Source organism: Panthera leo, chromosome C2, assembly GCF_018350215.1.
Source record: "Panthera leo isolate Ple1 chromosome C2, P.leo_Ple1_pat1.1, whole genome shotgun sequence".
NCBI classification, from domain to species: domain Eukaryota; kingdom Metazoa; phylum Chordata; class Mammalia; order Carnivora; family Felidae; genus Panthera; species Panthera leo.
The window spans coordinates 147,596,524-147,608,995 of NC_056687.1; the positions used below are offsets into that span (position 1 = coordinate 147,596,524).

The following is a 12,472-nucleotide window of genomic DNA, read 5'->3' on the forward strand; positions in this document are numbered from 1 at the left end:
GTTAAAAAAAATTTAAAACAAATAAAATTTAAAAATTTAAAAAAATAGAATTGGATTAACTTACATTTCTTCAAGACGTACCTGATTCCCTTCCTTGGCATTTGTCTTTGTTTTTTCCTGGAGTCAGGGTGTGGTGCAGGCCCGGGGTGGAGGTGAGGGGGTGTGTGTGGTAGTTAAGATGAGGGAGGAAGGAGATGTTGTTTCCTTTCACCTTTGAAACTCTGTGTAAACTTAGTTTCTGTCCCCCCAAAAAATCACCTGGAAAACAGTAGTGACTTTCTTTGACTCCATCATCTTATTTTACTTCCAGTTCGTCATTTGGGGTAACTTCCTTCCTTCTCTACCCACCCCCACCCCTGCCAAACTTACTTTTTTTTTTTAAGTTTATTTATTTTGAGAGAGAGCGCATGAGCAGGGTAGGAACAGAGAGCGGGGAAGAGAGAGGCTCCGTTCTGTTAGTGCAGAGACCGATGCGGGGCTCGAACTCATGAACCATGAGATCGTGATCTGAGCCGAAATCAAGACTTTGATACTTAACTGACTGAGCCACCCAGGCACCTCTCCCAACCCCCGCCAAAATTATTTTAAAGCATCTTTGTGCTTCTTGGGCGACAATGGCTTTCCTTTTCTGGAGGTTTCATGCATTGGAAATTGCTTTGGGCTTCAAAAACCAGCACTGGTATCTGCTAAGGACAGGCCCTTTTACTTATATGGCCCAGCCGGAAGACAGAGTATAAAAATGCACATGTCAGAGGTGTAGTTTCCTGTTAGAGAAAGAGCCACGCCAGCATTGTTTCCCAGGAAAACGTGGCGCTATTTAAACAATATTGCAGACCTCAGTGAGACTCGGGTCAGACCTCGGCTCGTCCACTTGAAAATCTGCTGAGAACAAAAGACCAGAGAGGGAAGAGAGAGAAAAACAGACAGCTAGCAAAAGCGTGCGTGTGCAATGTGAGTGTGCGTGAGCGTGGACTGATGAAGGGGTGAAGGCCCCTCTCAGGAGCGTTGGGAGGAAGGAGAGGCAAGTCCTGACTTCTTCCCTGAAATGTTCCGGTGAGGAGGAATGTGCCTTCCTGGGTAGGGAGCCCCACCGCATTATCCCAAACCTGGTTTGCTATGAAGGGCAACTGTAATCTGCCAGATCAGGAGTCAGCAAACTACAGCCTGGGGGCCAAATCTGGCCTCTGCTGCCTGTTTTCAGAAGTTCTTGTTCAAACACAACCATGCCCATTTGTTTACACGTTGGCTGCTTTCAGGCCTCAACCACGGACATGAGTTATTGCAACTGTCTGTCCTGCAAAGCCTAAAATATTTACTATCTGGCCCCTTGCAGAATAAGTTTGCTGACCTCAGTGCTAAATGATGCACTTCTCTTCCTGTGGGGAAAAAGTGTTTATTCAAGGTACCTGGAACTTGAGCCTAATATGTATTTGAGAGAAAAAAACCTACAGGTGCCAGAGCTATTCAGCTAGCGGTTCAAGAACCCAAGTTAGCATGCAATCCGATTTAGATTATTCCAACATTACATACTAACTCTGTATTAATCAGATGGCTTCTTGTGTTTTTCTGCTTGGAGTGGTCAGGAAGGCAATTATTTGGTCCTCTTTCAAATATTCTTTAGTAGTGTGTGCATCACTTATTGGGAGCATTTGGAGTCAGTGAGGAGCTGGCCTGAAAATAATTTAAATTTTGCTTGGACCAAGTTTAGTATTTTCCCTATAAGAGTTTTAACCTCCTCATAGATAGCTAAGTCACTTCTCCCTCTTTTTGAGAGAGAGAGAGAGAGAGAGAGACACAGAATTTCAACAGGCTCCACACTGTCAGCACAGAGCCTGATGCAGGGCTCACAAACCCTGAGGTCATGACCTGAGCCGAAGTCAGACGTTTAACCGACTGAGCCACTCAACTGGCTGGGCCACTTTTAATGCTGTCCTGGTCATGAACACCTGTTGAGTTCTTTGCTCACAGAGTTTCTAAGAATTATCAGCCCTTCTCTTTACATATCATGGCAGCAGCAATAGCCACGTTCACTCCTGGTGATATTTCACCCTCCACACCTGGCCCAGCCAGGCCACTGTTGTGTGGTTGAGGGGCAGGCACCTGACCCAAACTGGGTCACTCAGAGTGTTCTCTAAGAACTGAGACTGGAGACTGAGTTGCTGTAGTCTCTCCCTAAGAGGCTAGCGCCCTGGCATTGACCACATGGGCAACATTTTCCTTCCATGTGGCTGGGATACAAAGAAATCCAGAGACAGAAGCAGCAGAGGGGACGTCTTGTGTTCCCCACAGCATCTTGGTAGATCTTGGTTCCTGCTTCTCCAAAGTAGATGTTTTGGGGGCTGGGCAGGGTTAGACCTCACGGAGAGCTTCATGCCCTCTTACCAAAGACATTGACCCAGGTGCCAGCCCTTTCCTACAGAAGCAAGGAGGCAGTGAGGTCCGGCATAATAGTTATCAAGTGGCCCAGGGATGTTCAAGCCAAGAGAAATTCAGATGGTCTGGTGGGAAGACTGCGGGGGGGAACCCCCCGGGGTGCACATCTGGCAGCTGCAGAGCTCCTGAGGCCAGCATGGCGCTTGGGGAGGGGGAGTAGCAAAAGGAACAGCCGGTGGCTGTCATGGGCCTCCTCTGGTAGCTTTCCACTGGTCACTTGTCTGTCAGGCCGCCTGTCCCCAGTTTGCTTCCTGGAGATGCATTCATGGATTTCCTAGACTCAGCTGCAGTGATGAAACAACCATTTCCACGTTTTCCCCGGATTCTCCATCTCTGTCTTAGGTAGTTTGTTTTCTCTCTGCATAAAAAACGTATTTGTAAGTTAACGTCAACATGGCCAGACTTTGACTCTCAAACTTGGTAACGTTTGCCCACAATGTAGGTCTGTGACTTTTATTCCTAATAGTGCTTGCACATAAATAGTTCCCTGTTGTTCCTGAACCAGAGACCAAGTCATCCCGCCCTTGTCGCCTAGAGACTGAGAGCTTTGCGACAAGAGCCCCTTTTGCACTTGAGCTTGTCTGGGACGGTGTCTGTTACCCAAGGAGTCTGGACAGCCAGATCCCTTTCTGGTTTTTTGAGCATAACTCAGAAGTGGCCAAAGATCTTATAAGTGAGTACGGCCTTTTGATGTTAGAAAATCAGGTGCAAATCCTCCACCTGTTGTTGGCTTTGGGCAAATTGCCAACTTTGCCTCTATTTCTCCGTTTTTAAAACGTGGACAAAATTGCCAACACCGTCAAGCTGTTGTCGCGATTGGCGGTGATCCTTAGGAATCCTTTCGTTCGTGATATGGACTCAGGGAGTGCTAGCTGTTTCTTTTTTTCTCCTCTACAATATGATGCAGGCCAAGGCCAAAGCTGACCAGCTCTGCTAGTTACTGACATCCCTGCAAAAACTTTGGTGGATGCAGCCACGAGTGGCCTTGAATCTGGAACGTGAATTTTGGGGATTTTTGGCAAACTTTGACTTGGATATGTCAGCCCCATGTTGCTCCCCTTCATTTCTATTTTGTTTACAATGATCAGGCTTTTAATTTTTCACCAGTGGTTTGCAATATAACCTATTGCACCATTAAGAACAATCAAAATGTGTCGTGGAGCCTGGGTGGCACAGCCAGCATCCGACTCTTGATCTCAGCTCAGATCTTGATCTCAGGGCTGTGAGTTCAAGCCCCATGTTGGGCTCTGTGCTGGGCATGAGACCTACTGAAAACAGTAATAACAATAAAAAAACCCAATAAAGTAAGGTGTCGGGAGTCTGGTTGTGAAGCTGTTTGCTTATAACGTAAAACCATTTTATATATATATATATATTTATATTTATATATAAACAATATATTATTATATATATAATAACCTATTTGTTAACATTTTCTGCCTCCAGTGGACAAGCCACAGTTTACATAGTCCTCTCAGGCTTACGGGCTTGTTTTGGTGTGGCCTTCTCTACATGGAACTGTGCCTCCCGCTTCTCTAAGACAGGTGAAGAAGGTAGCAGTCTCATTTTCCTCAGTTAGGGAATTATTACTGTTAAACTCATCTAAGGCAAAGGAGACTGGGGTCTCCCGCATCATCTTGCCCAGGAGGGAGTTTAGCGCACTGTTTAAAACGTCAGCTCCACTGGCACTGGCACCTTGTTCTGGTTTTAATGGGAGCACTGACCTATGACCACCCCTGGGGATCCTTACACACCTATTTAAATTGTGAAATAGACCAAGGGGCGTTTAGGTATAACTAGTTGCAGGAGGAAAAAGAGGTTCCAATAATAATGCAGTGTTACTGGCAACCTTTAAAAAGCCCCCATGATCAGCTGTCCTTCAGAGAAAAGTCCATGCTAAGCCATGGATAATATGCTTGCTCCTACAGTAGTGGAAGGAGCTTGTCTATTTTTGAACACTCAGCAGAAGAGAAATGTCACAGTAGGTATCTAAATTCACGAGTCTTGTTTCTATAAGCCTGTGTTTATTACATTTTTTCAACCAAAATATCCCAAACCTCTGAGAGTAAAGCTCATTCTCTCAGGGATCTGAGGATGAAGCTACCCGGGTAAAATTTGGGGGAGGGCGTTTTGTATTTGATGTTTTTAATTCCTGTGAGCTTTTTCCTCTGCGATATTTCTGGCTTTGATTTTCAATTTCTGTCTTCGTCCATTTAGGCTGCTATAACAGAATACCATAGACCGGATTGTTTATAAACAACAGAAATTTCCCTCTCACAGTTCTGCACGAAGGCAGATTGGATGTCTAATGGGGACCTACTTCCTGGTTCATATTTGGCCATCTTTGTTGGCACAAGGAGAGAGTGAGCTTCCTAGGGTCTCTTTTATAAGGACGCTAATCCTGTTCATGAGGGTGGAGCCTAATCACCTTCCAGAGGCCCCACCTCCAAACACCGTCACACTGGGGATTAGGTGTGAACATAGGAATTTCAGGGGCACACAAACATCAGGTCTGTAGCAGGTGCTGAGTAGGGGTTTATCTATGATAGTACCTCTTCCCCACCTCAGCCCCAAATCTTCGGATAAAACCGATGCTAAGGTAACATGGCTTCCTGTACTCCCAAAGGTCCTTTCCTTCCCAAAGATTAGTTGTGTGCTGTATACTATTCCTTCTCATTCCTCAGTAGTCTCAGGAAAAGTCCCAAAGGACCAGCGGCCAACTGTAAAATACTGCATTGAGCATTTGAACCCACCAAGTGGAGGAGTATCACTTTCCCAGGAGGATGGCATCACCCAGGGTGGAGGCTCTTAGGGGGACCCATGAAATAAGCCAGCTTGGGACATCAGGCTTAGAACCCTCTCCCAAGAATGCACGTCTGCTGCCAAGATGCAAAGGCAGCCGGGAGAAGTGTAGAGGCCAGCCGGCCAGCCCGATCTGCTGCTGTCTGCCCATCCGCCGGCCTTCTAGGCAACATGGCATTGAAACAAATCCTCCTGATGACTAGCCCACCCTCAGTCACGTGACTTTCTCCCATTGCCAAAGGAGATTTTGAAGATATGCCAACTCCGAAACGCTGATGCCAGAGATAGCTGTTTCCAAAAAATGCCGCTGGTTCCATCATGCCTGCCTGGTGAGTAAATTCTGAACTCCTTAGCCCGCCATTCCAAGGGTGGCCCAACCGCCCTCTCCCTCCACAACTCCTACTGCCGTCCCGAGCATTGCCAACCCTCTGGCCTTTTGCCCACATCCTTAAAGCATGTAGATGCCAAGTCCCAGCCTCACCCCTGCCTGGAGAGCAGCTACACCCATTGAGGTCCTGGCCTTCCTGATGCCCTTAATCCTCTCTGAGCACCCGAGTTATTTATTGCTGCCCCTGAAGGAATCATTCAGCATTTCATGACATGATTGCACTTCTCTGGTCCTTACCATTGGCCTTGCTGCAGCAGGGTTTTCTGTTTGCTTTATCTCCCTGGCCACACTGAATGATCTCTCTTGTACGCACTGGCCGTGTGCAGTGCCTGTCTCTTTGGTTGTCCTGGTGTCCAGTAACCTTTGTGACCTCCATTCAGTTGCTGGAAGAATGAGAAATGGAGTTTTACACAGAGGTGCTATAAATAGATGCAATCCAGGAAAGTTTGAGTTTACGTGGAAACTAAATTAGAAAGTGATTATTCTCCCAAACAGGATTCTGTGCATCCTCTTGTGAATAAGCTTTTTAAATAAATTTTGATTTACAGCAACCTGATAACATCTTCTAGAAAAAAAAAAAAGCTCTTAAAATATTGGGGCTCACCTGTATTTAAAACATAGCTGTTGGTGGGGCACCGGGGTGGCTCCATTGGTTGAGCCTGTGACATCGGCTCAGGTCATGATCTCGTGGTTCGTGGGTTTGAGCCCCACGTCAGGCTGTGTGCTGACAGCTCAGAGCCTGCAGCCTGCTTCAGATTCTAGGTCTCCCTCTGTCTCTGCCCTGCCCCACTCGTGCTCTGTCTCTGTCTCTTAAAAATGAATAAATGTTAAAAAAAAAAAATTAAAACATAGCCATTGGTGCATAGGAGGGGATGCCAGGGTGGCTCAGTCAGTTAAGCATCCAACTCTTGACTGCAGCCCAGATCTCGATCTCGGGGTTGTGAATTCAAGCCCCTCATTGGACTATGCTCTGGGCATGGAGCCTACTTAAAAATAAATACAAATAAACAAACAAACAAATAGATAAGTATTAGGAGGAAAACGTTGATGATCCTGCTATTTAGAAAGAAACTCTTGGGGTGCCTGGGTGGTGCAGTCGGTTAAGCATCCGACTTCGGCTCAGGTCATGATCTCACGGCTTATGGGTTCAAGCCCTGCATCATGCTCTGTGCTGACAACTCGGAACTTGGAGCCTGCTTCAGATTCTGTGTCTCGCTCTCTCTGCCCCTCACCTGCTTGCGTTCACTCTCTCCCTCGCTCTCTCAAATATAACTAAACACTAAAAAAAAACAAAATGCAAAGAAACTCTTACAACTCAATAATAAAAAGACAATCCAACTACTGAATGAGAAAAGGGCCTGAATAGATGTTTGTCCAAAGATAAACAAATGGCCAATAAGCACATGAAAGGATGTTCGGAGTCGTTAGCCATCAGGAAATGTAGATCAAAACCATGGTGAGATACCATTTCCTTCCCACTAAGATGCCTAGACTCAAAAACACAATGAGTGTTGGCAAGGATGTCCCTGCAGAGAAATGAGAAGCTTCACCTTACTGCCGGTAGGAACGTAAAGTGGTGCAGGCACTTTGGGAAACAGTCTTTCGTTACCTCAAAAGGTTAAATATGGAGTCATGTGACCCAGCAATTCCACCCCTAGGAAGGTGCCCAAGGGAATTGAAAACCTATATCCACATAAAACATGTACACACAAATATTCACAGCAGTATTATTCATAATAGCCAAAATGGAGAAACAACCGAAATGTCCATCAGCTGTCTGACAGATAGATAAACGAAATGTGGCATGTCCATACAGTGGGACGTTTTTCATGAATAAAAAGGAGTGAAGTATTGATACTTGCTGCAACATGGAAGAAGGTCCAGAATAGGCAAATTGATGGAGACGGACAGTAGATGGCTGCCTAGGACTGGGAGGCTGGGATGGAGTGTGGTTGAGGGGAAATGGGGAGTGACCGCCAGTGGGTACAGGATTTCTTTTTAGGAGGATGAAAATGATCTAAAATTGATTGTGGTGATATTTACACAACTCTGTGAATATACTATAGTCCATTGAATTGTACATTTTTGTGTTTTATGTTATATGAATTATAGCTCAAAGCTGTTATTTTAAAAAAACTGAAAAAAAGAGAGTATATTCTCTACCCGACCAGATTGTCAGTTCAGTACAAACACAAAATAGGCATTTTTAGATAAGGGACCTTATTAGGAAGCTGCCAACAGTAGCTTCCAGTAGCAGCCTGAATGCTGAATGCTTCGACTTACCTGATTATAAGGATGAGGTGAGGAAATGCTTAAAATACAGATGCCCAGGCCTTCTTCAGAAATGCCCCTTTTAGGGGCGCCTGGGTGGCTCAGTCATTTAAGCGTCTGACTTCAGTTCAGGTCATGATCTTACAGCTCGTGAGTTTGAGCTGACAGCTCAGAGCCTGGAGCCTGCTTCATATCCTCTCTCTCTCTCTCTCTGCCCCTCCCCCACTGTGCTTTGTCTCTCTCTCAAAAATAAACAAACATAAAAAAGAAAGAAAGAAATGCCTCTTAAACAGTCTGGGGTATACCCAGGGATCTGCATTTCTAACAAGTGCCCATAGTATCTCCCAACAAGTTACTGTACCAGGCATAGTTCCCGAGAGCTTTACAAATGCCAGCCCTTACTTTTCATGACCCTAAATATTATGCTTATAATGTTCTGTATTGGAAACATTCTTAAGCATTTGAAGCACCTTTACCAGAGTGTTAGGGTTAGTTTTCTCTGACTCATAAAAGAGCATGAATGATTTTTGTTTTCTTAATGTTTTTCTAGATTGTCCAAGTTTTCTACCATAATTATGCTGCTCATCTAATTGAAAACAAAGTTCTTGGGGTACCGGGGTGGCTCAGTCGGGTGAGCATCTGACTCTTGATTTCAGCTCAGGTCATGATCCCAGGGTCATGGGATCAAGCCCCACGTCAGGCTCCACACTGAGCCTGCTTGAGATTCTCTCTCCCTCTGCCCCTCTCCCCTGTTCATGGTCTCTCTCCTCTTGCACTTTCTCTAAGATAGATAGATAGATAGATAGATAGATAGATAGATAGATAGATACAAACAAAGTTATCAAACTTGTATAGATAGTCGGAATGCACATGCTGAATGTGACAAATGACTACCCTGAGAAACCCTGATTAAATAATTGGGACTCACTGCGTGTCTGAGTCCCAACAGAGAGAAGCCAGGCCAGTATGTCATCAGGACAGTGTTGAAGCCAAAAGACCCAGCTGTCTGAGATGATGTATGAGCCATCGTTCCCTTTCCGGTTGGTGGCTCTTTTGGCTTCTGGAAGCAGAGCTGAGGCTTGTCTGAACTTCCAGATGCTGGCTAGAGAATGAAGTACAGGGGAAGTGTGCTTTCTCACCTGGGGCTAGTGTCTGCGTGCTGGGGGACAGTGCCTCAGTCAAGTATCACACTGCCCTTCACCTTGAGAATTGGGTAATTCCGACCATTTTGGTGAGTCCCTCCTCAGCCCTTGACTAGCTTCTTGTTGGCAGTCCCTACTGAGACTGTGTGAGCCACGGGAGATAGAATTTGGTTGTCTCTAGTTGCCTCTGGAAGGTAATGTGGAGGTGAACCATTTGTCTGAGTGTGAAAAACTGCTGACTTGTTTTAGAAATTCATTAGCTGCCAAGGGGAATTTTATTTTTAAGGAGGTTGTCTTACTTTGATTTTTTTGATTGCCTGAAGGTTTTGGTTTTTCACTCTGGGAGTGAAGTTTGAATTGGAGACTCCCAGGCAAAATTGCCAAAATGATCCCATTGCATTTTTCTTAGTTATGAAATAGCAGAGTTGGCACATGAGGTGTTTTTGAAGGGCATCTGGAGGGTTCCATTCTGAACTACTAAATTGTATATACAGTGCCTAAGCCTCTCCTAGCCCTTAATGTAGGTAGAAATTGCATTTTTTATATGGCAGGTCAAAAAGATTGAAGTGTGGAATGTATTGAAACTGCCTGGGCAATCTTCAGCAATATGACAAATCGGCCTCCTTCTCCATGAAGATTCTTTTCTATTATGGTAATAGGTGAACCTTTAGTCAATGAATATTGGAACCCATGAATACATACAGGTATTTCTGTGCTGTAAGGGTATGAGAGTCTTGCCATCGAGAAAGCGACACTTAATTGGTGCTTTCAAAGGATCAACAAAAGTGACAAACCCTTAGCTAGGCTAAGAAAAAAAGAGAAAAGACTCAAAGAAAACAATCAGAAATGAAAGAGGAGACATTAACACTGAAGTCACAAAAATGAAAAGGATCCAAGAGACTACTAGGACAATGATATGAATATACGTTCTAGGATAATCTAGAAAGGGATGTATTTCGAGAAACATGCAGCCTTCCAAGACTGAATCGTGAAGATTTTAAAAATCCAGACAGACCTATGATTAGCGAGATTAAATCAATGATCAAAAACCTCCCAAGAAAGATAAAGCCCAGGGCCAAATGGCTTAGCTGGAGAATTCTACCTCACATTCAAAGAGGAATTACTCCAATCCCCCGGCAGCCCCTGGCAATGTGGAGGGGAGGGCTACGTCTGTCCTTAAGTGTCTGCCCACTCGAAGTACGGCTCTGGTAAGTTGTGCATCTCCCATAGGAAGCAGACTGGCTTGCCTGGGGGAGAGGCTCTATGAAAATGTGGAGGTCAGACTCCCTTTGAGCCACAACTTGACATTCCTAAACTTGTTTCTAGGGGCCAGATGTTTACCTTTCTCCATATCTGCTGCTTGACTTAACTGCCCATGGCCATTGGACCCCACTGGGCCTCGTGCATCTGCTGCTATTGGGGCGAAGGCTAACGGGGTAGCACAGGTGTGTTGACGATTACCCGATTCCAGTGTTTCCTGGACAGACCATCATGCTTTAGGGCCTCCTAAATTGTCTTCTGTTTGAAACAAAAAGGCCTGATAATCCGGACACCACAGAATTAAGAAGAGTGGACACAACAAAGGAGTATAGATTCCAAAGAGGCAAGCGTGTCTGCTAGGGCCCCTTCGGCTCCGTGGAAGCAGGGAGGCCTGCAGGCCAGGAGACCAGAACTCTCACTCGAAGATGAAGCATCTTCTGTCCTGCCCTCAGAGCCAGTTAAACATCCGGGGGTGAGTAGACCCCAGAGAAGAGCAGCCCAGACAGACAGCTAGAGAGCCTCCTGCCCAGAGTACAGTGGTCCTCCCACATGAGGGCTCAGCTCTTCACACCGTGCATCTTTGGTGGAGGGAAGCATTTCAGAGCCCTCCCTGTTTGATTTTTATTTCAGTTCTTTTGAGATGGACATTAAAGAGTGGCCGTGTGACTTCTGGTATTATACTGTTTACCACTGTGTCAGAACCTTTTGGTCTGATCTCCTCCTTCCCTGGTGCCTAAAGGTAGGACAGAGGTGGAGATGTCCCAGGGAGAAACAGGTTCACCCTGTGAGCCGTCCCCGCAGGGCACCTGTGATGAAGTGCGGTCAACACAAATCAAGGCTTGCACGCGTAAGATCTCTCCTTGACCGCCAGCGGAGCCGTGGACCTGTGGGCAGTGCTGGGAGGTTCTGTAGCAGAAAGCAGTCCTCGGACCTGGCTTTGAGCCATGGCTCTACTAGCTTTGTAGAATGTGGTTTTGGAGATGGCCGTTCACTGCTCTGAGCCCAGAGCCTGGATGGGGATTGTGATTATCTACGTCGTGTGGCTGTTGTGTGGCTTGAGTGGGAGGAGAGTGTGTAACTGGTAATACTTTAGGTCAGTGTGGTGCTCAGAGGCAAGACGTTAGTGTTGTTATAAGATCGAGTGTCTCCCACAGACAAGTGGCAGACGCTGTTTTACAGCATCCCATCCCCTCCCATCCTATTGCTTCTTTCCTATCAACCTTTCATCTCTTCTGTTCCTTAAGAGATATCCTTTGGCCTCTGCCTCCTTACCTTTTATACCCCCACACGTCACTAAAACAGAAGGGATCCAGCCTTCGCATAAATTTGCTGAAAGAAACAAGTTGGGCCGGGAGCCATGTTGGCATCTGACGGCAAAGGGTTCCATCCATCCAGGCCGCAGGGAAGGAGAGGCCTCGAATTATTGCCACTTCCCATCCCTCTGCTCCTGGGTGCCATCACCACACAGCTTGCTCTGGTTCCTTGAGCTATTTGGGTAGGACTGGCTGCTGCATTGCTTATTGGTGACCCAGGACAACCGACCAAATGCTTTTCACTGACTCATGAGAATCCTGAGGTTCCGGGTGTTCTTTATAGACCCGAAGATTGTTGATCGGGTCAGTGCCGTCCGAGATTCCTCTTGGGTCCCTGGGGCATGGGGCTTCAGGTGGAAGGGAGGGGTGGAAGGTGAGGCTTCTCAAACATGAGCGGCAGGGGGACTTGTGAAAACCCGTTGCTGGGCCCCTTCCCCACGAAGGCTGATTCAGCAGAGCGGGGTGGGCCTGAGTGTTGGCGTTTCTGGCAAGCTCCTGGGGATGCTGATCCTGCTGCTCTGGGACCACACACTTGGTGAAGAAGCAAGGCTGGAGGGCAGAGGTTGGCAAATGATAGCCTGGCAGCCAAATCCAGCCTGCTGCCTGTTTTATAAATACAGTTTTAGTGGTACGCACTTACTCCCATCCATTTGCATAATGTCTGTGGCCGCTTTCATGAAACAGTGGCAGAGTTGAGTAGTTGTGACAGAGACCATATGGCCCGAAAAGCCAAAAGTGTTTACTATGTGGTCCTTTACAGAAAAAGCCTACCAACTCCTGCTCTAGTCGTTCCTCTGCACCCTGATCCTGTTCTAATTATGGGCACAGACCCCTACCCCCCACCTTCTTTCACTAGCTAGGTG

General features: G+C 46.3%; 1 protein-coding gene across 2 annotated transcripts in view; it reads left to right on the top strand.

Annotated features, from left to right (window-relative positions):
• CMTM8 (CKLF like MARVEL transmembrane domain containing 8) overlaps positions 1–12,472 on the top strand; it is a 108,728-nt gene that overhangs the window by 65,391 nt on the left and 30,865 nt on the right. The window contains exon 1 of one of the 2 annotated variants that reach the window (XM_042955970.1): positions 5,424–5,564. The exons of the other annotated variant lie outside the window; for it this stretch is intronic. Within the exon in view, the coding sequence (XP_042811904.1) occupies positions 5,511–5,564 (54 nt within the window). The 5' untranslated portion in view covers positions 5,424–5,510. Of the gene's footprint in view, positions 1–5,423; positions 5,565–12,472 lie in introns of those variants that run through there. 2 annotated transcript variants of the gene reach the window in all.